Consider the following 27,125-nt stretch of genomic DNA (forward strand, 5'->3'; position numbering starts at 1 on the left):
TCAAATTAATGGAGGAATATTCTTGGAAAAGTATATATGATTGTTTAGGAGCTGGCGCGGCGTCATGGGTACCACGTTCGTATCAGATGGCTTATCCGCCAATGGCAATGCTCGATAAATGCGTTTACAGGGGAGTTCAAAAATAAAATAGAACATCCAAGGAGTAAACCTGGATATATTGACGCAGTAGCTATACATGGTGTCCTTTTTAAGTGGTACCGCAATTGCTACTGCCGCTAACCGTAAGAGGCACAAACATTGGCAACACTCTGATTGCATTTGATGTATTTTAAGTGGTCTCCAATATGACAAGTTTTGTCTCATTTAACCGGCTTCGTCCTTTTATTACGGTTACCAAGATAGCAATAGTGGTATTATTGGATCTGGGTCAAGCAGATACCTACAGTGCAGACGAAAAATAACGAAATTTTCAAAAGACCCGTTATAAGATTGTTGCTAAACGACGAAAATTTTAATTAAAGGACCTAAGGGTTTTTTTTAAATAACAAAAAAAATTGTTTTTAATCTTCGACACCGGACATTCGGAAACGCAGCGATTCCAGATATACATATGTATGTTTATAAAATCTTTTTTCTTAGTTTGTGCCAAGAAATATCCCCCCGTTGCACCCTAGATTTAAGAAACATTCTGTATAAATATATCCATCCCTCTTAGACACAGTATTTTCGGCATAACTTTATCTTTGTCCGATAAATCATAATAATAACAGTAATAAATGTTTGATGAGGCTTCAAATGGGTAAGATCAGGTTTTAAAGTTCTGCTTTTTGGATTTCGTCATAACAAAACCACTCAAAACGTGATAACGGAATTGATTTAATTTATTGCCGATTTTTACCTTTAAAGTACTAATGTGGGGTATGGCAAAATAAAAAAATAATTTTCTATTTGAAGCTTTTATCAAAAAATAACAAGTTGGATAAGCTTTTATACTAAAAATAATGTGCATAAAAGGAACGGATATATTTATACATTTTTCATTCAACTTTTTAACAGAGAAATACATATATATTTGTTTTCCTTAGTGTGATGTTATTATTTGTTATTATTATGTCATTAGGTATAGAAATATCATATAATACAGGCCGTTTTTTGCACGTCGCAGCGTGTTATAATCGTCGATTATGTGTATAGGTAATAAAAAATCTAGGAAAAATTCAAGTAGCTTCAAGGTAGCCAGATTTGGACAGAATTTATTGTACCAAATTTCCTGAGTAGATAGATGAAAAACTGATGTGTTATGGGCTCTAATTTTGAGTAAGTTTGACTAGCGGACCTATCGATATACTACCATAGGACTGGCCTTAGTAAGTCTGACGCCCTAGGCGAAATTTTTAATCATCGTCTCCCTATCCCCAACAAAAACCTCCGACCAAGAAAGTCCGTCGCCTTTTCTGGTCTATCACCCAACTTCGCCCTTCCATAAGGCCGGCACTGACTACAAAGCGACTCTGAATTTTTTTACATTGTACGAATAATTTAATTATTTAACTGATGTTGAGAATTCTGCATTAAGTCATTTGGTGTTTTTTTAAGTCTTTTTTTAGGGTAAAATTGAGCGGCACATCTATTTTTTTCCAGAACGAAAAGGACGATAAATAATTTAAAAAAACAGTGTTGTCATTAAAAATCGGAAATTGTTCTTAAATGGCAAAAGGTGGTTCTCTTCATTCGGTACTTTTCTACGATCACGCATGACACAAATAGCGATTAAATTATTAAACGATTTAACTGTTAATATTATAATATTGCCAGTCACACTCGCGCATGCTGTGCTTCCACAGTGTACTATTCCATTATAGGCAACTAAATAAATACAAAATCAACAGAACAGTCAATAATGAACTTCCAACAATGCTCTCACGGATGGCGATCAGCGTCACTGTCAAACGTTCATCTCTAGAGACTAAAGTTAGCATGATAGAATATTCGGATATTCCCTCCCTAGAAATGAAAACGATGTTTTCGGCATAGGTGAAGTATAACAGAAAGTTGTCTTTTTTGACATGCTCGCAGAGAAAATTGTTTATTAATTTCCACTTTTTATTTTCGTAAATGATCATTTACATTTTGTCATCTGCTCTATTGAGATTTCCTGTTTGTATTTTTTGCAAACATATTTTAGACCTAGAAAAATCAACCCGGCAACGCTGAAACATGCGGCCAATATTGATACATCACAATACGCCATTTGCGTTCGTGCGTACGATGCGTCAACGGGGGTGTTTTTTAATTAACTCATCCCTACTGCTAAGCATCCCCCCAAAGTAAAAATGCAAGGGAAAGAAGGTATTTTGCATTTTTGCATACTTAATAAATAAGGCCGCCCTGCTTTATAATACGTAAGATCCAAATTATTTAGAAAAAAATTATTGTTTAGTTAACAAGCCCATTTGTGCATTGAAATTTAAACCATGATTTTTCAAATTACCATTAAGACCACCACTGAGAAAACAAATCAGATAGGTATCTACAGAGTGAAATTTAGTGGACCATTGGGTTGTCCAACCAGCTCAGGGCAGGTATAAATCCCAAGAGAACAAAAATAAAAAAGCCTTAAACGCAGACTGCCGTCTTTAACTTGCTGGCTTGAATTGAGCAACGTCTCTTTCATAAGAACACTAGGAACTCTACCTTTTATATTTTATGCACTAATCATAATGTTCCACAACACTTCCAATAATGAATGTCATTTATTTCTCATTCCATTGAGGCTCCCGCCAATTACACTATACACAACTTTCCTCTTCCGCTAAAGGTCAAGGGATGTCCCCCAGCACACTCGATCGCACATAGTCGGTGTCAACAATATCCGACGATCGTTATAGTCTTTTGTCTGTGATAGACGAATATCGCCAGAAAGTCTCAAGTCAAAGGGATGCTCGATAGTCAAGTTAAGAGGACTATAGGAGATTGTTTTGCATGGCGTACATGATTACGAACTGGAAACGATCAATGTCAAATCAAATTTCATCTTAGTGAGAGTCAACCGGGGAATAGATTTTGCGCCGAAACGCCGCGCTGCGGCCCCCCGACCACTATTTGGGGCTTTATATTGATTGCAGGAGACAGTGGTTCAGAGACTGCTTTTGTTTGAAGGAAGACATTTTCAAAAATGGTGCTAAAATTACAGGAAATCTGGCTAATGCAGACCGTAGAACGAGGCAAACAGTTGACCATGCGGAAAAAGCAAACGACACTTTGATACTCAGTAAGAGAAAAACGCTCTAAATGTTTCTCTATTGTTTTGGTCCAGGATTTTAGTCCTCCGATCCGCTGGCTGTACGGTTGGCCTTGAAATTCTTTGGCATAGGGCTGGATTCGTTTGCGGTGCCCTTGCGCGATGTCCTTTGACCTTGAATTTGCAAACAAGGCCCTGGAACATCGATTTGTCTTTTCGGTTTCGGCCACCATTATACCTGTAAGGACACACCTTCAAGGGCTGCGCTCATCAACTGGACAAGCCTGGACAAGTTTGACCTTGTTCGATATAAGTGGATTCCGCCATATCCCTAAAATCTCTGTATAAAAAATTTGGTCTCGTAGCTCTGAAGAGAATGAGAATCATAATGCTTGCTTTGCCTGCATAAAACACCTGTCTTATATCGAAACCTGCTTGAGGACGTTGTACGAATATGTACTGGATATATTATGGTAATGCATTGGTAAATTAGTTACCATTAACAAACGATCTAAAAGAGGCATAATATACATAGTGCGTCATTTAAAAAAATCTAGTCCCAGGAAACTCAATAGATTAAAAAAACCATATTCGAAGCTGCGTACGTACATACAATCTGCGATATCTCGAAAACTACTTGGATTTGACATGAGACTATTTCAATAGGTAAATTCTTAGCTGTAACTATAATCAAATAAAACGATATACAGGGCGCTTTACAAAAAAAAGCCATTCGCGAAACCTTTGTTGCGATATAGGACTATGTATCGGTACTTACCTCTATAGAGTATTGCCAGAGTAATATTCAGTTGTTTGAGGTCAGATTTCTATATTTTGACAACCTGTTTTCTAATTTCGTTATCTCGAACCTATCCTAGCCGGCACAAGCGACGTGAGTTTTCTGACACCCTGTATCATATCCATGTAAACAGTGAATAATGGCATATGTTATTATTTTGGGTTTAGTCAGACGGTGCAAACGACCGCCTTCTTTCTTATAAAAATTCATAACAGACAATAAGTGTATTTATTTGCACTAAATCCTGCCCACAATACTTACCAGACTATACCTACATAAAATAACGCCACATATTGTTTACTCCTTACCATATACATATTATCACATTGTATCCGTGTATACAGTACCGGCCTTATGGACGGGGGGGCTGTGAGACGACTGAAGGCAACGGACTTATTAATGCCGGCCCTACGTATATATATATATTATATATGTTTAAAGCAAACATTTCATCAACTAGATACTTGACTCAAGCTCCAGTTCAGAAGATAAAAAACACTTTAATAGTGGTAAATGAAATTGCAAAACTCTTTATTCTAACTTGTTCTCTATTATAACTGATTATTCAGACAAAAACTTCTAAAATTAAAAAATTAACTAATACCCAAAATGAGGTTGCCGATCCCATTTTTTGAACGCCATTACCTATTTTAATAAAAGGGTAGAAGAAATCGTAAGGCAACCTAATATCCCAACTTGGCGGATTTACGAATTTTCGTTCCCCTTTTCTGGTAACATCACTGAAAGTCACCTGGCTTTGCAAAAAAAGCGAAATTTTCGTCATCTTTGGAGACGCATTAACTAGGAAAATATGGTCCCTAATATCCAGAAAGGCATAAGTAAGCCCCAAGATTTTGTTCTGATTCAATAGGTTCTTTAGGGCTATTCTAGAGTAAAATATCTCGACGTTGAGGAGAGTGGAAATATTGCGACAAAGCAGGGTGTTTGAGGAGAAGTTGCCTCGAGTGTAATTAGCCAGAAATCGCCTTGGGTCTACTTTATACAAAACTTCACCCCAGTCCTCCAAAGAGGAGCTCAAAGCATTCCCGAAAAGTCCAAACACTAGGATTTGATTGACTTTAGAGTTGATTCCCCATAAGCTGAAAATGGCTTGTTGAATTCTACTACATATATGACTAGCAGTAGAGCTTTTATTGAATGATAAAATGCTGTTAAAGTGGCATTTGCTCTTTAAATTAATACCAAATTCCAAAGGCAGATACAGCGAGGAATTCCGAACGCACTTTCCTTCCTTGTCATGTGAATGAAAAACTAAAAAATTGTCAATAAACTTGTCTGAAGAGCGAAGAATTCTATAAAAACCAGTATTATTTGTACGCAAATTTAATTTGGACGCTATTAAAATCGGTTTACCCATAATATAGCCAGGATTTCCACTGAAAATCTCTGAATAGTTTTGAGTTTGATTGAGCCATAAAAACTCAACTTTGAACTCTTGAAGAAACTCAAAACGATTCGCAAAGCCCCCAAAACTATAACTGAAATTGGTGAGAACGCCCAGAATTTCAATTTTATACAAACCCCTGGTAGCGTTATGGTACATCCTGTAAAAAACCTTCTTAGGGGCGTTAAAACAATAGTTCAATTTCTTCTTGATGTCGAAGAAGCAGTAGAATTTTATGTTTGTGGTGTTGTTAAGTTTGGTGCAATTGTTGAAATACGAGTCGCAAAGGTATGGTTCAACTTCTAAGCAAGCGTTCTTGGGACAGTTCTGGAATAAATCAATTTTTACGTACATTGGTCAGTTCTCTCCACCAAAAACTTACCAAATAGAGACTACCCTTGATGTTTGTTCGATTGACCAGAGGAGGATTAACTACCACTTTAAAGTTACTGAAGTATGAGGAGAATTGCAAAGCTGGATTTAAGTCATCGATGTTAATTTGGCCGCACTTGCTACTGCTGGTTTTTAAATATGGAACTACCTCTTCTATTAAGCAAGGAGTAGTAAGGACGTTTTTGGGTAGGCCTGCAATACTCTTTGTTTTACTATGTAACTGAATATAATAAAACTAATCATGGCTGTTCAATCATGGTTTAAGATCGAGACACGATGGCACTGTGTATATCAGATTGTTGTTATGGTAATAGCAACGCATTTTTTATGGACGTCGAGATTTACGAGCAAAAGGGATGTTTAGTGGGTATTCTTTGGGTTGTCCCAAGGCGAATCCCACACTTGAGGGTTGAGCAATATCAGCAATACCAAAGGCCCCCGGTTAATGCTTAACGCATTAACCTCATCCGCTATACAAAAAACGCCAGGCTTAAACCATGATGCAACAACTTTCTTAGTGTATATTTACTAACGCAAAAAATCCAAAGAAGAATCGTTTTTTATAATTACTACTGGATCCCCATAAACGTAACTTTTTGTAGAATTTAAGGATAACTTGTTAAGGTAATTTGAAGGCCAAAAGACTGCTTTAGATCTAAATGCTTCGGCAAAACTTAGGACCTAAAAGAAAGTTAAGTATACGTTTACCACATGTTGAATGAAACTCACTCTTTCATTTTGCATTAAGTACGATTGTGGCAAATTGCTGCTAACAATACAAAACAATCCATCTTGGTTCACTTGCCATTCAGTTGACGTGTTGTTAATGTATATATGATCCATGTAGCTGCAATACCTGTCATCAACCTGTAGATTTGAGTCTTTTTCACAATATTTGAAGATTTTCTTGTCGTTTGTAGAACAGTCGGAATCGCAGCAGCAATTAATGTCGCAAAAATGCAACTAAAATCCTTAGCTATTTAACAAATTTTAGTAAAATGTTATAAATCATACATGGAAATCGCAAGTGCAATGGGCATGTGGCGTCAATGTTTTACCATGTTTCTTTATTTCTGAAGTCTTATTTTTCTTCTGAACTTTGGTATTATTTTGAGTTTCTGTATGCACAGTGGTGGTAACATTCAAGTCTGCTCCACACTCCTCTAAACTGCTGCAAGTTGTTGAACCCTCGTTAATTATTGTAGTAGCGGTAGTAGTCTCAGAATTCTCTGTAGTTGTTAGAAAAGATGAGGGTTTGCAAACACATAACAAAACCCCTAATGTAAGACAAATAAGTCTTGTGACCGCCATAACAATAAGGCCTCAATATTCTACTCCATAATTACTGAAATTTCTCAAAATCAAGTCGACCTCAAAGGTGACTACCCCCATAGCTTCAGTAGATAACCTGTATCTCTTGTCAGGGGAAAAAATCAACTCTGGGTATTTAATCTGCGGCCCACCACCCAGAAAAAATTGCACAAACCGATCCCTAAGGCTCCCTATAGGGCGCCAGGTGTAGCAGTCTAGAATATGATGCCCAGGGCTAGTGGGAATTGTTACCAAGCCGTAGCCGAACAAATGGGCCCTGCCCAACCAGTCCAGGTGGTAGACCTCTATGTAAATTTTAGGCCACCCTGTGAATCGCTTATGTAATTATGTATTATTGACTAATTATTGTTGATAGGGCTCACCGGGTATTCCTGCGGTGGCTAAGTGGAGGTCAATGGGGTATGACCAGTGGCAAATATTGGAGAACTGGGAGCAAGACACTTGGGTCTGGCCTTCTCGTTTGCCTTCGATAGTTTTCCAGTTATTGCCTAAAATTAAATTTGAAGAAATATACAAAAATGTGTTTACTTCAGAGAATAACTCTGTGGCCTTGGAGGATCCGACTGACGTACGAGTCTATCACTGTCTCAATTATGGGAAACGATAAGAATAAACAAGGGCGCAGTAGAATTAGGTGGTTGGTTGGAAATTCTTCCTTTGAGAGTATCTAACTTTAAAAATAGTAATTTATCTGGATCAAGAATTTTATGTTTTAATACGCTATAAGAAGTTCAAGCAGAAGTATTTGCATTATCAGAAAATACATATTTCCCGTGAAGTAACAAATAAAGGGTGCTCATTAAAAAAACCTCATAGTCGTTGAAATATCAGAAGCATGTCTTTGATAAATTATGTGTTATCAGAATAATTCACATGTTTGACGGTAAGTAAAAAATGGCTTTCTTATGATTACGTTACAAACATACATACCGACTTGAAGATACCATTTACAAAAGAGTTCCTGCTTGGGAAATTCTTTTGCTCCAGATACTTGGCCCAGAATATGCACTTCTGCCATTTAATTCAACGCTCTAATAATCCATTTTGCGGTAAAGATAGCGGTTTTTCAGGGAAAACAACCAGTTTTCAGGTAACTAATGCGATTAAAAATAAACCCCTTATTTGTTTGTTTATTGTTTTGTTTGGTTGCCATGGCTACGCCGGCATACCTTTCAACTGCAGCCAATCAAAAGCGATCTCCATTATGTCAATTGGACCTTTTTAATAATGTTTCAATGGATGTTTTGGAATGTTTCAAATGGAAAAATGTTTAATTTCTCAGTGTTAGGCAAATTTTTCGTGTTTTTTTAAATTTAGGACTTATTTTACAACCTGCAGGAATTAAATAGGAATTTGTAAGAAAAAGTGATAAAATTCTGTTTTACGGGTGAAAGTAAATTAAAGCGCTTATAATTGCGATTGCGCATTCTTCAAGGAGCGTCCAGCTTCAAATGCCAAATCATCGTATTTCTCCCCAAATCCTATAAAAAGTATAATGTTTCCTGTTTTTTAAAACAGAACTTAATAAAACAATCTAAAAAACTAAGATGTGCGATTAAAATCGAACTTATTTCTTGAATTTAATTTGTAAAATACGTATCAACTAAGCTAATTCTAAATGCTCGAATGCAACTTTGCTTTTCCTTAGCCTAACACCGGCAGCGTCGCAATCATACGGTAGGGTGAAAAGATTGAAAAGAAGATGGCTGAGTGATCTAAATTGTTAATCTGTCCAGCAGTGGAAATAAGTAGATTTTCAGTGTTTTTGTGCATTTTCTCATAAATAGTAATATCCATTTCTACAGGAAACATTCAGACTTTCTAAATTAAGGTTACTCGTAAGAAATCAGCGCTCTACTTCTGTTACATTGTCTCCTTTAAAATCCACTTGAAATCGTACTGTTTTTGAATTAAGAAGTGTTGTAATTTTCCCATGTTGTGGCCCCAAAAAGGTCACTACTGGTCTTCTGCCTTTTCACGTGTTAGAGCCGGATCATCCTAGATATGCACAGGCAGAAAAGTCCAGACAAGGAGAACGTAAAAGGGCCACTGAGAAGAGGTGAAGTCATTGTGGACAATACTGCATGTAAATGGAAATTGGGGAAAGCAATAGGGATAGGGGGTTTCGGGGAGATATATGATGTGACCAGCCTCAAATCTGATAAGGACAAAAACAAAAATGGGAAATATGTGGTCAAGATCGAGAAACACAGCAATGGGCCTTTATTTGTTGAAGTGAACTGCTACTTGAGACTTGGAAGGGAGGAAATGAGTAAGTTTTGTTGAAAGATTTTGTTTACAAACTTACTTGCGGAATCTTGGTGTTGTGGAACCCATATGGTTTATCTTGTCATATTTTTAATAGTTCATTTTTGCAACATATTTTAAAGCTTTTGTTGAGGCCCTTGCCTTTTTGTAACTCGTTGATTTGGAATAGATTTGTAACTACATATATGGAGCTTCTGGTTTTTAATGAAACATGCAGTATCACTATATTAGTATTTTAATTCTCTTCATTAAGGTTCATTCAGAAAATATTTACTTCATTTGGCACTTCCACACATAATTTAACATTCAACTATGTTTTTATAGTACATAAATAAATTGATACATACACCACAAAGCCTTTTATTACAGTTGATCAATGGAAAGCAGAAAAGCACTTAGATTTCTTGGGTCTACCTCATTTTGTTGCATCAGGATCCCATGTGGCCAAAAATGAAAAATACCGTTTTTTAATTATGCCTAAATATGATAGAGACTTGGAAACGATTCTGCGCGTTAAAAAAACGTTTAATTTAAAAACTGTTCTAGTTATAGCTTCTAGAATAATTGACACTTTAGAGTATATTCATGCTCACGGTTATGTACACTCAGATATAAAGGCCTCAAATATTATGCTTAGCCAAAGAGAGGGTAAAGTAAACACACGCCCATTAAGAATTCGAAAGACAATAGAAAGATTGGGTTCGACAATGCTAGATAGGCATAAACCAGTGGTTAGGATACGTATGTCTCATAATTTGAGACCTGTACAGAATATGACGTATGTGGATGATATTCCTTATTTGGATGAAGTTATGCGAAACTTTGAAAAGAAAAACTCTGCTGTAATAAACAAAGATACCAATTTAGATGTTAGTGAAAAGGATAATATTGAAGGAGACCAGATTTACTTATTAGACTATGGGTTGGCCATAAAGTACTTATTAACCAATGGGATTCATCGAGAGTTTACTTCAGACCAGCGCAGAGCCCATGCTGGAACAATATTGTTTTGTTCTAGAGATGCACATAAAGGTGTAGCCTCCAGAAGGTCAGATCTGGAATCCTTGGCTTATAACATGATCTATTGGTTGACTGGTAAGTATTCTTGCATGATTTACGAATAGTGGAGTTTTATGAATGCAAAACTATTAGGTACCTTACCTTGGATTGATGATGTCAATGAACCAGCGCTGGTAGAAAAAAAGAAGAATAAGGCTTTTGCAGATGTAAAAAAGTTCTTAAATACTTGTTTCGAAGATCCTCCTGGCTTTCTAGAGAAGCTGTTTTTGCATTTAAGCAAATTTAATTTTCAGGTAGGCACATAAGAGATAATTCATGAGTACTTGTTTATTTTGATCCTACCTTGTTGATAAAATTCTAAACGATTTTAGGACGTTCCAAAGTATCATTTCTTCAAGCAACTATTCAAAAAAGCGATCAAGCAGTATGGATATAAAGCAGATTTGAAATTGGATTTTGATAACTTGGAGGGTTGGGGCAGAAAGCAGAAGAAAACGGGAAAATCTAAAAGCAGTAAAAAAGAAAATAAATACGTCCATAAAGGACCCAGCATATTGTTGTACAGTCCTCTGAGCAGGTTCAGTTCCAATATTATTTTTAAAGGGTGTGCTGATGCGTTCATCAACAAAATCATCATTTTTAACCATTTGGCCCTTCAGACCAAACCTCCGCAAGAAAATCAACGATGACTTAGTGCAAAGGATGAATTGGTCCCAAATTTTAGTAAAGGACCCAGAATCTATAATTAAACAGGCCACTATTCGCAAATTTCCAGAGAGTGAGAGAAACTTCAATATTTCACTCTCAGATTTACAAAAGTTAAACCCCACTCCAGCCATGTGGGAAGTATTTAATAAGGTCTCTGGAAGAAAAGAAGGAACATTTTTCTTAGGGTCTCGTGGGGATGAGTATGTGTTTTCAAGAAACCTTTTAGAGATATTTAAAATACACTATTTGTAGAATATTTTCTACAGAATATTTAGAAGGTTACACCCCAGAAATGATGAAGATCTACAAGCGAGTAACAGAGAAAAAAGAAAAGGAGCTGAAGATGGCTGTGCAGCAAAATATATCAGAAAAGTGTAGGAGGAAGAGACTGAATAAATCTGCCTCTCCCATGTGGAGGGCTGCAAAAAATCTTCGAACAACGGCTGGTAAGAACATTATTATTGAAAATTTTAAAAAGTAGAATGAGTACTAAACTTTTATACTTCTAATTGTCACATTACAGTGTCAACATCACAATACTCTTTGAGAAGGACGAGACGTTCGAGACCAGTTTAAGAGTTGTGGTGATTATTAAATAAACTCTTCGTCATAAGACTGGCCGTATATGTGTATTATTTCTTTTCTTTTGGGTCGAAACCCAGAGCAGCCTCTCGCTGCACCCAGCCAAATGATTTTTATTAAATATGATGGAGTAGTACTAGTTCGGCCATGCTTATGTCCGCTGAACATTTAATTGTGAAGATCAAGTGAGAAATTACTCTAGAATGTTCTGGACACAATGGCGGATATAATGTTAAGCGTGGAGACCCTTTAGAAATAACTCCAATATGATGAAGTGACTGGACTTTCTTTTTCAACCGACAAAGTCCCAATCACGTCTCCAGATGACGTATATACGCGATCAATTCTTAAAAATAGGGATATGCAGAAAATTGATGCTGATTGTTCGACTTATTGTTATTTTTGTCAAGTTATAGCTAAACGTAATTGTTATGTATTAGTGATTTTGTAATTAAATGAGCTGTCATTTTGTAAAGATACCATCAGGGAAGGCAAATGAACTAAAATTAAAATAGATGTATTATATTTTGTGCCGCAACCTGAGGCAATAATTCTTATTAGAAATTGTCTGAAAGTAGTAAAATTTAGAATCTCGGCTGTGTTTCATCGTGGCTTTTTAACATTGACTTTCAAAAAGGAAACGAAGCTCAAAGTTTTTCAATGATTTTAAGATATTTATCTATTATTATCTTTACCTTAGGGCTTCGCAAGCATTTTAATACAGGTTGTTTTGTAATGATCGTGACATAACTGAAGATCCATTTGGTTTGTTAATTTCCGTGATTTTCGCTTTTTATAGTGTATGTAATCATTTCTTAATAAAGTGCTTAAAAATATTCCAACAAGAGTTTTAATTGGTTAGTAATAAAACTGCGGAAAGGTTGATAAGATTTATTTCAATTTGCCCATAGCAAAACTTTATAAACTTTAAGACTTAACAACTAACACCGTTTTTATCAACTGTGAGGGAACTTTTTTAATTCTTGTGTAACTTTTCTTCAATATTCACAAACACTATACTGACTCTCGATTACAGCATTGAAAATATTGCGTATTAACGTGTAAATAATAAGTAACAGAACAAACAGAACGATTCCCGCCCTAAAATATATAAAAATAAAACAAATCTTGTTAATAACCTTAAAAACTATTTACAAAAATAGATCAGAACAAATGAATCGATAGCAAAATAAAAATCAGCATAAATTATATATGAATATAAAAAGAAACAAAAAATAGAAAAACAACCACTATAAAATTATGTACGTTATAAAGCTTCGTGTGAAATTCTTTGTGCCGAACAATAAGTTACTATACAGAGAGTAAAGCCAGCTTAATAACTCTTAAAGCGATTAGAAATAAATTAAAGTGTAGAAAAGCATCAAATTCTTGACAAAAACTACTATAATAATAGTGTTGAATAAGATTCAAGTTGATTTGCAGATCTCGTCTCTGAGGAGTACAAGAATAGTGTTATAAAGCTGACTTTGAGGAGTAAATTACCCGTTTAAGTTTTTTTTTGGTAACGTTGCTACAGCATTGACAAATTCTTATCGATGAGGGGATTTTGTATGTAGTTCCTGAAAAATAAACTTAGATTAGAGGCCAGTGACAGACGTTTTATAGGTATACCCAATGCTACATTACACGAAAATTGTATTACTCAAGATTTTAGCCCGTTTAAAGCTAGCTAATTGCAGTCGAAAGGCGAGAAAACAGATGCAACTAAAAATGGCAAAAATTGCACTCAACACAGTAATCTTACCGATTTATTCACTTAATACGGGAAGCATAGATCTATAAAAATAAGGCAAAGTTACATCTAAATTATTCAAATATTTTCCTTGTTATCAATATGTAATGTTTTGAAATGATATTAAAAAGATATATTAATTGACTCCTTACAATTCAATATTGTGAATCGTGGACGTGGGGCAGTTGTCGTTGACTCTGACATGACACTGTTTGTGACATTTCAGGAAACAGTCTCGGCATTCGTATCCCTGTTTGCCGAACCTCCGGGCTATACTCTTTGCACACACCTGACATATGGTGCCACTGGAAATTAGAACCATATGGAGTAAGTAAATGGATTAAATTCAATAGAAATGACATTAGTAAAGTCCTCTTAAATGACCACCACTGCCCGCAGTAACTGGTACAGGACACACAAAAGAAAAAATAATCCTGAAGTTTTACATAGTTGTAAAAGTTTGCTTACCCTGGTAAATGCTTGGCCACAAACGTATGATCATTAAATATGTGCAACTTAACTCCTTTTTTCTTCCACCTGGACTTTTGCGCCAAAGACAGAGGCACCAAGTAGTGCTTCTTAATGCCGTTTTCTATGGTTTCCAGCACTAAAGTGCTAGCCTCGTTGATATAAGTCCTGGTCGAGGCGCTACTAAGTCCTGAGGCTTCGGACATACTCGATCTTCTCGACGTTTCCTCACGACCTGGAGGATTTAGACGATAATCTGCAACAATCGAGTATTTTAGGCCTGAATTTTAAATCCCTGAGTGAAATTTTAAGGTTTTAAAATGTTGGTTATATCATAATATAGTCGAGAAAATCAGTATATGGCTGTTATTTCAAGAGTGTTTTTTTTTAAATTTCGAATGAAAATTATAATGAGATTTCAGAAGTTTTGCTATTTTATTGGCTATCCAGCACTGATAAATCAGACCTTCAAATTAATATAACACATGGTGTATAAGCCAAACAGAAATCATTCAATTTATTTCTTTATTGGGCTGATACGCACTCTACAAAGAAATCTGCTTCTTTAGTACATGCTAACTGTGATAGAGGTATTAGTTATAATAAACAAAAAAGTACAAATTACCATTATGATACTCAAGATGGAGCCTAGAAATGGTGCCAAATTTATCTAAAAAGAAACAAATTTTGAGGACACAATTTTGATACTTTCCATGCAATGATTTGTTTCTTCTGGTGTTACTTGAGAGAAATATCAATGTGATCTCTATTAACTTACGATCGTCATGATTCCTCCCCCGATCAGCGGACACAGATCGACTCAAACTATCATCTCTGCCCATGTCATTCTCGGGTCCTGCTGACTTGGACCGATTCCTCGATTTTCCAAGTCTCCGCTTAATAGTCCCAAAAAAGTCTCTTCGTTTTCTGGGTCGGCCTCTAAAGTCGAAGTCTGCGGACTGTTGAGATTGAAGGGTTAGAGAAGCCGACACGTCACCTGGCTGAAACAAAACTTATATTAATTATCAATTCAATTTTTCAAATTTTTGAACACTCACACATACTACAAAGAAAAAAATGCCATATAATTCAAACCTTGCTCGATTCTAAATCGGTTAGAATCGTTTTTACTGCAGTATCCCCATTCGCAGTACCATTGGGCTCAATCGTTACAGATGTAGATCCATTCCCGATCCCTGCTTCCTGCAGCTCAACCAGCAAATCTCCTTCTAAATGCAAGGTGCCGTTGCTGGGTACGTGCACATTCTGCAGTTCGGCGTTTATGAGGTCCTGACTTGGATTCGATTCTAGACGACGTATTTCCTTCCATTCCCCATTGTCCAATTCCAGCTTTTTGTTGTTAGTCAATAAGAAAATCAAGAAAAATTAAAGCAACACCGCAAAGCATTTGTTAAGACAAGAACAGATACGAACTTTCATGGGAAAATGTGTTGTGTTTATACCTAATTGAGAACTAATATTATTCGGGGTTAATTAAAAGCCTGAAAACAACGTGCTTGATCAATTAAAACGCATCCAAATATAAATTCAGAAAATTTGCTATAGATGCGTAAGCTTCCACTTTTTTCCTAAACGCCAAGACTTTCTTTTCATATTTTAAGGATCTAAGCGATGGTGGTGATTTTTATGTTGCAGTGGGTTCGTCCCACATAGTAATCATAGAGGCTACATATTATGACATGAATTTGTTAACGTGAAGGAATTGCACTGTACCTATAAAACATCTTGACATTGTGGTGACTTTCAAGATTACAAACATTTCCAACATTGCTTCAATTTAACCAACCCTGTAGCTTTTACCGTTTCCAAGATCTTCATCTTAAAGTATATTTCGAACTTAAAACACTCTCTATAATGGAACGACACTACACTGGATGGGTCGAATAGAAGCTATTTAAAATTAATTTAATTGGTTTAAACAAACACATTACCCAGCGAAGGCTATTAAGAAAGATGTGAAGCTTACCTTAACTAAACGCGGCGAAGGTTGCTAAAAAATCCGAAAGCAAAACAAATAAGTCACTCCAAAAACCTCAAATAGGCAAACTCACCCTTTGCACGCTGTGAATGACTAGAGTGCTCTTGTTCGGGCTTAACAGCTGCCTGTTGCGGTCCAAATCATCTAGAGCTGAGTGAACTATGTGGTTTCCATTAGTTAACGAATCTAGAGAGAGACATTTATAAAGGAAAGGAATATATGAGATTCCCTTGAAATTACCATTTATAAAAGTAGTAGTGGCAGTAGTCAATCTCGCTCTATTCGGAGAGGGGGTTCTCATAATTCCCCTAACAGGCGAGGGGTTTCTAATCGTTTCTTTAATTTTGTAAGGATGACCACTGCTCATGTTGGAAATATCTGCCCCTTCGATGAACATAAACTGTTAAAATAATAACCAGTTACTAGTAAGAAGTCTTGGTATGGTACGATAAATGAAACCAATAGCTTAGTTGTTTAATTGGGTAGTTGGTTTTCACCTTCCTTCGAGCTGTGACTGAAGAAAATTCATTTTTGCACTTAAAAACATCGATCAAACCGTAATAAAGCATTAGTACAGCATTTGGGGAAACCGCTGCTGTAAAGCGGTGTCTGAACTGGCCTGAAGCTGGTTTCAAGGGCTAAGTTCTCACTACAAGCATTTTTTCAATACTCTTTACGGGTTTTCGGTCTTTTCATATGCAAAAAGGGGTTTTCACGCAATTTCGCAATTCCTCTTTAGTTAGCGTTACTAGTTACCTCTACAGTTAGGGTTCCTGTAATAGGATCTGTTTCATACGGCCTGCTCTGCAAAGTAATAATCTGCCTTTGACTAGGATTAATCAGCAACTCTTCGACTCCCACTATCCCTAATCCTAAGAATCTATGAGGCTTTGTTGCGAAATCGTAAATCTCGAACAACAGCTCCGCAGTATGTGGAGACAAATCACTGCAGGCAAAAAAAATAGGTGTAACGAAGTACTTATAGTATTCTTATACAATCCTACCAATAAAGATTTGTCAAAATCGCTTTTGTTATGGAAGAATAATAGAAAATTGTGGAGAGAACAGTGTTTTCTGTAAAGTGTTTTTCACTTGTTTGCTTATGAGCCTTGCGAAATCATCAAGACAACCTTTGCACGTTTAATTCAACTCAAAAAAAACCTTTAGCAATAGGCCAACTCTTACAAAAGAAAGTGCTCGTCCCAATAAGGCGAATCGGTGTTCTTCTTCACGGATGTCTGGTTCTTCTGGGGTGGTTCATCCATTTCGACCACGCAAAATGGTTCTGCACAGCCCAAGTTGCCACCCAACTGATTGGCACGAATCACCTTAACTAAAAGTCGTTTCTCTCCTTGCATGTGAATCACGTTCTGTGATAGATGGTTAGGAGTGGAGGATGTGAATGCGTTTGTATGCTAGATAAGCAAACACTTAGTATAACTGACTAATGGGCAACGAAATGTTACTAACCATGCTATCGTAGTGAAGAGGCAGCATCCGTCCAGGAGTCTCAACATGTCGGATAAGTCTGGGACAAGTGGGATATTGGGCTAGGTTTAGGTGCACTTCGGTGTTTCGTATTGCGTTGGTGACGATTTCGCTATGAGCAAAACATTTTCAATTACAAATTACTATACAGGGTTCCCATTATTCGCACCTGATAACTTCCTGAAGTTGCGTCTCGTCCAGGTTATTCTTGATATTTCCAACTGGGGCCAACGCCACCTTAATCTCAGGCCATCCATCGCACTTCACGTCAGCTTGCAGCTTTTCCGAGACGCAAAAGATGTTCAGACGAGCCCTGAATCTATTAATGTTCACCCTGTAGTGGGACGTATCGATTTTGTCCCCCTTTTGACGGAATGATTTCAGTTGTAAGGCGGGGGTCGCTTCCAAATCACAGGTAATTGACTAAAAAATTTAAAACATTGCAATCTATACCTGGGTGGGTTGGTCCGCGTTCGCAGTGGAGGTCGCACTAACGACACTAATTATAATAATTACTACTTTTGTTTGTTTTGCAAATTGGCCGCTGAATTACTCTTTCAGTTTCCAACCACTGATTTCAATGTGAAGCCATTAAGGTTTTATTGGTGCCAGTTGTCTTGACATCGTGACCCACTAAATCTACCATTAACCAAATGATATAAATATGGCATCATACCTATAAGTGGAATATTATACAAATTCTTCATGTTTGTTAATGAGAGATCAAAGGGCATTGTTTAGGTTTTTAATAACTTTTCTTTGTTTTATTTATACTGTGAGAAAAAGCGTGCAACGTGCTTAGAACTTTCCAAGCTCGGTACAGATGGTTAAATATAGAACGACGGGTGTAAGATGACATAACAAGCAACGATGACGCAGCCCGATATATTTAAGTCAAACAGGTAATCCATGACGATTTCTATTAAAAAAATTGGCCTTAACTATTGCGTCACCCGCGAGCTGGAATCTAATTAATGTAAATGAAGATTCGGTCAATAATGGTTATTTTTATAACTAACGTGTAATGTGGTCGACTAAATCTGATGGGGTCAGGGCCAATGGTCAAAGACAAAAGCGTTTTTATTTCCAACATCGGCAGGAAATTTTAGACGTGTCTCGAATTCTTCGAAGTTGCAAAAATGTTGAAATAAGCCGGTCGTTATTCGTCATTTAGTACTGTCGTTAACGAAAAACCTTCACACAGAGATGGCAAAAATAGTAAAAAATTGTGAAGAAGCAAATAACAAAAATACATGTAATTCTTGTGTATTACCTACCACATCATCTTTGGAATCGGCTTCGGCGAATACATTTGTGACTGTGGGCGGGTGGGTTTCAGGTAAGATCCGGATCAGCTCTACGCCAATGCCTTGCTGAAAAAATAAGGTGAATTAGGCAAATAAATACTCTGAAATTAGACGAAAAAAATGACCGTATTCATAGGATTAACTGAATCCAAACAGGAACTATAATTATGAAATGATCATATTTTCGATAACGAATCCAGTTCTAAATTCTTAAGTATTGGGTAAATAAAAAATCAGGATTAATCTTTAATAGACATGTAAAGGTCGATCAAAGGAAGGATCCCCAATGCATTTCGTGGTAAGTTCAAGATTAGAGATATAGATTATGCCACAATGAGTAGAGCGTGAAGGGTATTTCATTCATAATTTCAAAACGTATTTGGAGGTCAACGAAAGGGAGCATTCCCCACGTATTTCATAGTAAGCTGTATATGCGGATTTAGATTATTGAGGCTCGAATAGCTAGGGAGTCGAGAGTGAAGGGTATTTAACAGCGATTCAATCAACACTCAATTTTTAATTGCTTTACCCTCTTTCAATTCAAAATTACAATAATCATTTTATTTTAATTCATCTAGGCAAATAAAATACGTATTAATGTCCGTAGGTCTATATTCGACCTTCCATTTAAATCGAATGGTCGAAATGCTTGGTGAAATGTCAATGAACTTAAATTCTTCAGTTATTACTAAATCCCATTTAATAACGTTTTACACACATCCTGGCTTAAAGGAAACCAAGAGTGGCACGGTATACTTTCTAAATTGAACCATAGTGCTGCCTTTCAATTTTTGTCATATGTGGAGCAATGATTTTGAAGTAGGTACTGTAAAATTCTGAAATTTTCCAAAATTAGGAAACTCAACTTTTTCCTAATTTTGAGAATGAGAATTGCTGCGAATTAAATCTGCTTTCGTGCTACCTTCAAAAATACATATATTTGCAATTTAACCGCCATAATATAACAACTTTCACCGTTTCAGAAAAAATGCTAGTGGTGTTACTTAAAACTGACACCCTCTCTAAAAAAAAGTCAGACTATGACAAACTGACTGGCAAAGTAGCCCAAACCCATTATGCAAACTCATGATGTTTCCCAGGATTATTTTTGACTCGATTTAATAAAAGTGGCACTTTGCTGAGGTCTCAATTTTTCCTTACACTTCTTACTGCCAGTAGAGTGCAAGAGGGAGCAAAGACTTTCAGATGCCCTGCATAATAATTTTTGGAAATGTAGACATTCTTTCAATCTGAACCGAATGCCTAGTCAGTTTTCCTTGAAGACCCCCAAGGTATTGCAGGGCACATTACCACACATTTACTGTAAGTACTTCAACTTTCAGTTAACAAAATCACATATTCGAATATTTTGATATTTTATATTGCCGATGGAATGGTGGAACGGCTGCTGTTTTGCCGTGCTTTCAGCTTTTGCCTTCTGGACAATTTAAATAATGTGAAACTTTACCACCCTGTATATCGAAAATGGTGCGTTTTCGACCGTGAGCCCATTAGTATTTTTTTCATTATTTTGCAGGATACTCTTGCTCCCTGAAATATTTCCATGATGATATGTTATGCCCTGTATACATAGCTTTTGTGAAGCTTTGGAACGTAAAACAATAAATAGACAAAGACTGAAGTGGCGAGGAAACAAAATCTTGTGCACATTCGCGTTTTGAAATCGTCCAAAAAATCCAGAAATGAAATGAGAAATGTGATATTTGAAGTTTCCATTGAAAACCTGTCAGCCAATTTACCCAATGAAGATCTCAAGACGAGAATTTCAGGCAAAACTAATGCGTTTTTCACAGCTTGTGGTGTCTTAATTGACGTGAATCAGATGTAGAGATCTAAAATTGCATCTAAAATTAAACCGAGAGTGCTAAAATCGTTGTTTCTTGTTTACAGTTCGTACTATATCTGGGTTATGTGGTTTAAGCGAATGGTTAAGCCTCGTTAAACTCCATTCTTGGAAATTTTTTGTCATATTGCTAATATTGCAGATAATCCAGTACAATAACTTTCTTATTTCAATTTTGAGCTCCTAAGCTATTACTTCCATGGCAATTAACTTGACGCATAATTTTAATCCTTATCTTTCGTTAGAATTTATTCATGACCTTACATGGATTTTCAAGGTTTGACTAGCAATATCTATGGTTTATCATAAATATCTGGAAATTATACCTATTTTATGGTTGCAGTATTGTGCAAGTATCGATGCGTTCAGGGGCTACGCACATGACGAAACGTACAAAAATGGAGCAGGTAATTTGGGGCCCGAGTGGAGACCTTAGTAGTCTCAAATTTTACACAACCTTTGCAAGAAAAAATACTGAAATTTACATTGCATTTCATTCTAAAGTAATTATTAGCAAACACCTAATTTAACGATCTCGCGAATAAGAAAACACCGTTAGTGTAAAAATTCCCAAAATTGATTATCATTAAGTGGAACTTGTGTGTTTTCTTTGGAAATTGATTATGAGCAATTAAGGCACTTAGTTTGTTTTAAATACTGCATGCTTTTAACGGCTAATAGAACAGGTTTACCTTTACACTCCCTGTTTATTCTTAACGTTTACGTCGGTTATGTGTAATAATTCACTACTATGTTTTCATCCATTTAAAAATATGTATAAATTAACATAAGAACAAATATATAATGACACGAAAATATATAATATATAAAGAAAATGGTAATGCAATTACTGAGTCAGCTATGTGGAAATTCAAGTGGAAATGGACAAGCCAAGTCCGTCGAGGTCGCCAATGAAGAACTCGAGAAATAGGGACCATGACCTTTTCGAAACGACTCTTTCACTCGATCTTTCAGAACTGGAGCTTAGTAGTCTTCGATATTTTAGCATGATTTTAGTGTGTAACTATTCTAGGTGACTAAACAGTTATTTTTATTAATGATTTAAGTTCGCACTATTGTTTTTCAATTTTGCTTTTAATCTTTGTATAAATCTAGAGGTGAACCACTATTGTACACCTATTGGCATTTTACAGGAATTGCCTGATGGGCACTCAATCAGATGAATTTACTAGATTTAGATTAATTCAGGGGAATTTATAGTGGAAACTATTGGGATTGGAAGTTATTTCATCCAATCTCGATGCTCCTTAATTACTTGAAATGTGTATTTTATACCACGGGCCGGCCTCAGCAGGTTTGGCGCTTTGGGCCAAATTTTTGATCACCGCTCCCTAACCCCCAAGAAAAATGGCCGACCAGCAAAGTGCCTCCCCCCCCGTTATTTGGCCAATACTGGTTATACCATATCTCGTTTAATTGGCAGAAATTCATGTAACTGCTAAGAAACTAAAGAAATCTTGAAAGAAACGAATACATTTACTTTTTTCTGATGGTTCATGTTTCTCTCAGTTAGAGATGTTTCAGATTCAATGTCGTATGGCACCTTTATTATCCATCCTACGAAAATAGTTTTTTTAGACTTCATGGCATACAGGAACGGAATGTATCCGCCGATATATTTGTACAAGAAAAGATCCTTTTTATACTCTCCGCTTTTATACCAGTGGCCCGTTTTTCGAGGCCCATCAATGGTATCTCAGTGATAAGAAATGTGAGGTCATTTTTTTCCAAGTGGAATATTTGACCGAAGTATCACCATCGCAATTTTGGATGCCCTGTATAATGGTAAATGATAAGGGGATCTTATTGTACTCCAAAAGGATAAAATATTGCAAACTTTCACCAAAATCACCATATTTATGAAACTTTGTTGCTTTTAAATTTGCCGTTTTATGCCTAAACCTTAATAATGTTTCTTTTTAAAAAATAGCAGGAAATCCATTTGAAGCAAAACGATAAACGCAAAAACCATGGTAACCTAACAGGAAGTTACCCAGGCCTCAGGACTTCTTGTATCACTGTTAGAGGCACTTTCGAGATTTTAATTGAATAATCACGGGGAATTCCGCTTACAAAAGGAAAATCGGCAGGCGATTTTTCTTTTAGCACACAAACACGGACTTACCTCGCTAACAGACCTTTTCGTATACTCATTGAGAGCCTGGATCCAAACTTGGAGTAGTTCATTAACAATCACATAATCATTGTACAACCACTGGAAAACATCGTTCACCCACAACACCACGATATTGTCGGGTCCAGATGCCTGGGGCGCAGGTATGTACCGGGGTTTCCTCGTCTCGGGCGCAGGGCTCTGCCTTGTCAGACGTCTGCGCACGGGAGGCGTGGGAGGCACGAACGCTCCTGTGGCCTTCGGGGCGATGACGGATTGTTTCTTGACAGCATCGAGGACATCAGAATCGGATTCCGATTTCGTCAGAGGTATCGCAGCACCGGCCTTGGTCTTGCCAGCAACAAACCGCTCGTAGATTATTTTGCCCAACCAGAGCACGAAGAGGGCGACCAGGATCCAGCCGAACAGGAACATAGCTAGGGTGTCCATGGTGGAGTCTGCTGATCCGTCCTGAACGCAGATTAGGTCGTCGACGGCCTCGGCTAAATCCATGGTCCGGCCATATTCATGAAATGGCAGCTATCTGCAAAAATTCGCCGAGTAAACTTTTTCCGAGAGCTTCAAAACCAACTGACTATTTCGACGGCAAACAGAAATGGACGGCCATAACATGCACGATCGAGGACACTAAAAATACTACAACGGCAGGTCCGTTGCCCAATGTCCAGACTTTGGGGCATTTATAAATAAACGCGGGATATCTGGAGCGTTTCTCGGTTTCGAATCTAGTGGGCATTTGTAAATTCCGTCGACGAATTTCTGGGATGTGAAAGCGCCGCACTTAATCAACTACACCATCTATATTTAAACTGAAAAGTCCCTATTGTTGAGTAAGTGTGCGCACCAAGTTCGGATGTTTCAATTCAAGGTGCAATATAGTACCATTGCTACCTGACGATTATCTATTTGGATGGGCCTTTAAATTTGCCATATAAAATGGATCGTTGGCAGCAATGTACTACTTTATATGGGAAACTTTAGGGGCACTTACTTACCTACCCAGCTTACTTTAAAGGGAAAACGGTGCAAAAAGGGTGGCCCTAAAAAATTTCTTACTTCTATAATGATAGGATGATGATCGATTAATGATTTCTGGAAATTTACCTATGGAGTGCCTTACTGGAACGCAAACGGACGCGAGAATGAGAACTTCTATATCCGAACTTATCAAACTTAACACTTTAACTGACCTCGCCCGATTAAAGAGCTATAAAAAATTGGCAGAAGCTATAATTATTGATGTTTTAATAATGTTATTACAGCTTGTTTTTGTTACATCCTTTACCGATAACCTCTGTCTACAATCGCACAAATTATATCATTTTCACAATTAACATAAATTTACTATGGAAAACTCTTCTACTGAATATGAAAATCCCAGATACTGCACAAAAACGTGATCAGCATGGCAGATCGCTCATGTTGGAACATATTTTTCATAAATCCTTTTTATCTCTTACAAGTTTTTGGTATAAGTATGCGGTATTTACGAGGGCATTTCTGCCCTAGCAAAAGGAATTTACGTTTGAAATTGAACGTTTACGCAGAAGTAGGTACAAAAGATAATGAACTAAATAGTAAAAGTACAATATGAAATTTTGTGAGCAAAATTTACTTAGAATTTTCATCATGAGTCATCCTTAGTAATGTACAGAACAAGAGCAATGTGATCGGCCTTACTGCAAGACTCTTGTTTCTCGAGAATTTTTTTTTTTTTTAATCAATTTCAGGGTGTTTCAGCAATCGAAGTCACTGGATTATTGGCATTCAAGCTATAAATGGTAGGAAAAACAAGAATTTTATTTAAGAATGGAGCTGAGGAAGACACTGAAATTGCAGCAGTGTCAGTTCTATTTGAAACCAGTGGCATTATTGGGATTTTTTAAGGACAAGCTTGGTGTCTAAGACAATTTTTGTCATATGAAATTTACCTCTAAAGTTGGTCATTTTTGAGCAAATGACCTTAAAATATCGAAATTTTGTTCGAATGTTACAGAGCGGCAACGCGAATGGTTTCCATTTTCCAATCCCCTCAAAAGTAAAAATTTTCATTTTTCAAGGTTAATGGCTCGAAAATCGCTAATTTTAGACACAAATTTAATCTGATAAAAATTGCTACGGTAATAAGGCTGTATCCAAAAATTGCCTCAGATACAGGGACTGTCCTTCAAAAATTCTATGATGTCACTAGTTTGAATAGAACTGGCAAAGTTGCTATAATGAAAATTCTTGGTTGACCATCTTGGTTATATAGATTCAGGGTGTTTTAACAACTCTACACTTTGGAACATTCTCGGTATTTTATCTATCCAACACAATATTGAGAAAGTAAAAACAAATTATCATAACAGTTTTTGCTGTAGAGTCCAGTGGGGCGTAGTTCCTTTCTGCACCATATGGTTCAGCGGCGATTAGCTATTATTATTATTTTTTAATAGGCCTTGGGCCGCTTACTTATTACCAGATAGGTATTTTAAATTTTTCAAAATACACCCCAATAATACTTATAGGGGCTGTCCCATTAGAAAAAATTATAACAAAACAAGTCCTTTATTTTATTGAAGTTGTATAAAATATCCTTTATTATTGAAGACATTTAACACCTTGCCAAGGGCTTGAGCAACAGTTTTTTGCACCTTCAAAGACCTTACAAAAAACCTTTGAAGGTCTTCCATGAAAAATGTAGGCTTTGGAAGATTTCTTCATCATAAAAAAAAGTCTAGTGTCTGCTAGGAACATCCTAATGGGAGGGAGATATACTGTCTTGATTCAGTCAAATCCCTGGCATGTTCATAGACATGACGAAATTAAAGCAGAACACTGGTCAATTTCTCCATTTCCATAAAAACTACCTTCTTGGCAAAATTGCCAGGGATTTGAAAAACTGGGCCTCAACAGACACAAGTCACAGCTAAGAACTTGGCTAATAGTAAAGGGCTGAGCAAGGGTTCAAGGCAAAAGTAATTTTAATACTGCTCAGAATTCGCCCTTTTGATGTTTCCCACATTAAAACAGACCCCTGTGTGCCTCCATTGCATACACTGGAAGAGGGACCAAATGTTGTGAAGCCAAGAGTTACGAAAGGGCAGTAGACGGTATTCCTTAAATATTCTCACTAAGTTTGAGGTGACATAAGAGGACTGAGGATTTAGGTCAAGCACTATTATTAGACAGTTTTGAGTAAGAAAAATTATTGAGAACATACTTTCCATTTACCACCAGGCACTAATTAAGTTTGTTACCAATAAAAATGATAAATTAAGGTAGGTAAGCACCTTGGTGACATTTGAAATAATTAGAATAGTCTCATAAATATTCAAAGGGATGAGTGTCAGGCTAAAGGACAAAAACATCAAATACTCCGAGGTACAAAAATAAACACAAACATGCAACATTTATTGATTTTGTCCCCATCCCTTTCACTACCATTAATAATGCGCCTTGTATTCCGTTTATTTACTAGAGCTTCACTATAAATATTTAATATCTTAATGGGGGAATACTTACTTATGACTTCCTGAGAATTTTGGTAAATACTGGGTGCTAGGAACGAGGAAAGTGAGCTTCAGGAGTATGAAAATTCGTAGTTCATTTAGGCAAAATTTGGCCCAGGCAGAAAATCCTGAATGACAACTGTTAATTTTTGCTCTGTTGAAAATCCGGTTTAATTTCGAATTTAATTGCGCAAATCGATCATTCAGCGGCAAAATTAAACGGTAAATAAATCAAGTGGAGCACATCTATACACAAAAGCACATCTACGATCCACGAATGCAATGGCAAAACAACTAAACTATTACAACACACATTACATTACTGGATTCCAACCAATCCGAATCGGGGATTTGACTTACCCCGACGAAACTCGACCAATCAGGGGGCACTGTAAGACAGCTGTCTCGAAAGGGAAACCTTAGCACTCTACTGATTAGGCAGTCAGAAATACAGTTCGTAGCTATGGCGAATGCGCCAGGAGGGTAAAACAGAAAATACCTGGTCTCTTCATTTCCATATATAAATCAAGTGATTAGAGACGACTTATGAGCTAAATAAAAGTTTTTTTAAGGAAACTTAGTTTCAACAGATTATTGATTTTCAGATAATTTACGAATTCTGAATCCCAAACCATACTCCCCTGAACCCCAAACTACTCCTACTAATATAAATCGAATTAAATTAATAGGAAACCATATGTGAATTCATCATCTTGTCCCTTGACATTACTCAGAATTTGAGTAATATTCAACAAAACCTGAGTAAATCTTGTGTATTTTATTGATTCATCAGGAAAACACGCAATTAATTTGCTTCTGCTTAATCAAACCTCCCGCCATTCTTGTCGACCCTGATTGGTCAGGAGTCGGGCTGGTCAAAACGTCAAA

At 36.6% G+C, this 27,125-nt stretch overlaps 4 protein-coding genes across 9 annotated transcripts; 1 reads left to right on the forward strand and 3 right to left on the reverse strand.

The window, feature by feature from the left end:
- Window positions 1–4,531: 4,531 nt before the first annotated feature.
- On the reverse strand, window positions 4,532–7,110 carry tctn (tectonic). The gene is made up of 5 exons (XM_066400361.1): window positions 6,814–7,110; window positions 6,529–6,762; window positions 6,333–6,480; window positions 5,789–5,991; window positions 4,532–5,733 (listed from the first exon to the last, which is right to left on the reverse strand). The coding sequence occupies exons 1-5, from the start codon at window positions 7,108–7,110 to the stop codon at window positions 4,567–4,569; spliced, it is 2,049 nt and encodes a 682-aa protein (XP_066256458.1). The 3' UTR covers window positions 4,532–4,566.
- Window positions 7,111–7,122: 12 nt separating this feature from the next.
- Window positions 7,123–8,318, reverse strand: B9d2 (B9 domain-containing protein 2). The gene is made up of 3 exons (XM_066400365.1): window positions 8,062–8,318; window positions 7,494–7,619; window positions 7,123–7,436 (listed from the first exon to the last, which is right to left on the reverse strand). The coding sequence occupies exons 1-3, from the start codon at window positions 8,147–8,149 to the stop codon at window positions 7,123–7,125; spliced, it is 528 nt and encodes a 175-aa protein (XP_066256462.1). The 5' UTR covers window positions 8,150–8,318.
- A 480-nt stretch (window positions 8,319–8,798) lies between these two features.
- On the forward strand, window positions 8,799–12,545 carry LOC136415660 (serine/threonine-protein kinase VRK1-like). Its single transcript, XM_066400363.1, has 7 exons — window positions 8,799–9,403; window positions 9,769–10,494; window positions 10,552–10,712; window positions 10,791–11,023; window positions 11,079–11,327; window positions 11,380–11,573; window positions 11,651–12,545. Exons 1-7 carry the CDS (start codon window positions 9,136–9,138, stop codon window positions 11,701–11,703), a joined length of 1,884 nt encoding a protein of 627 aa, XP_066256460.1. The 5' UTR covers window positions 8,799–9,135; the 3' UTR covers window positions 11,704–12,545.
- A 41-nt stretch (window positions 12,546–12,586) lies between these two features.
- LOC136415657 (phospholipid transfer protein C2CD2L) lies at window positions 12,587–23,452 on the reverse strand. 6 transcript variants are annotated; one of them, XM_066400357.1, is made up of 15 exons: window positions 22,735–23,441; window positions 18,695–18,790; window positions 17,587–17,840; window positions 17,400–17,529; window positions 17,115–17,344; window positions 16,686–16,875; window positions 16,170–16,329; window positions 16,003–16,115; window positions 15,918–15,941; window positions 15,026–15,280; window positions 14,709–14,931; window positions 13,931–14,186; window positions 13,615–13,767; window positions 13,475–13,506; window positions 12,587–13,289 (listed from the first exon to the last, which is right to left on the reverse strand). In XM_066400357.1, the coding sequence occupies exons 1-14, from the start codon at window positions 23,233–23,235 to the stop codon at window positions 13,479–13,481; spliced, it is 2,613 nt and encodes an 870-aa protein (XP_066256454.1). In that variant the 5' UTR covers window positions 23,236–23,441; the 3' UTR covers window positions 12,587–13,289; window positions 13,475–13,478. The 6 variants fall into 6 exon arrangements, with proteins under 6 accessions (XP_066256454.1, XP_066256453.1, XP_066256452.1 ...); XM_066400356.1 differs by lacking the exon at window positions 13,475–13,506 and having other exon boundaries at window positions 22,735–23,266; window positions 23,319–23,440; XM_066400355.1 differs by lacking the exon at window positions 13,475–13,506 and having other exon boundaries at window positions 22,735–23,439.
- Window positions 23,453–27,125: the final 3,673 nt, after the last annotated feature.

This window comes from Euwallacea similis, chromosome 20 (assembly GCF_039881205.1).
Source record: "Euwallacea similis isolate ESF13 chromosome 20, ESF131.1, whole genome shotgun sequence".
Lineage (NCBI taxonomy): Eukaryota > Metazoa > Arthropoda > Insecta > Coleoptera > Curculionidae > Euwallacea > Euwallacea similis.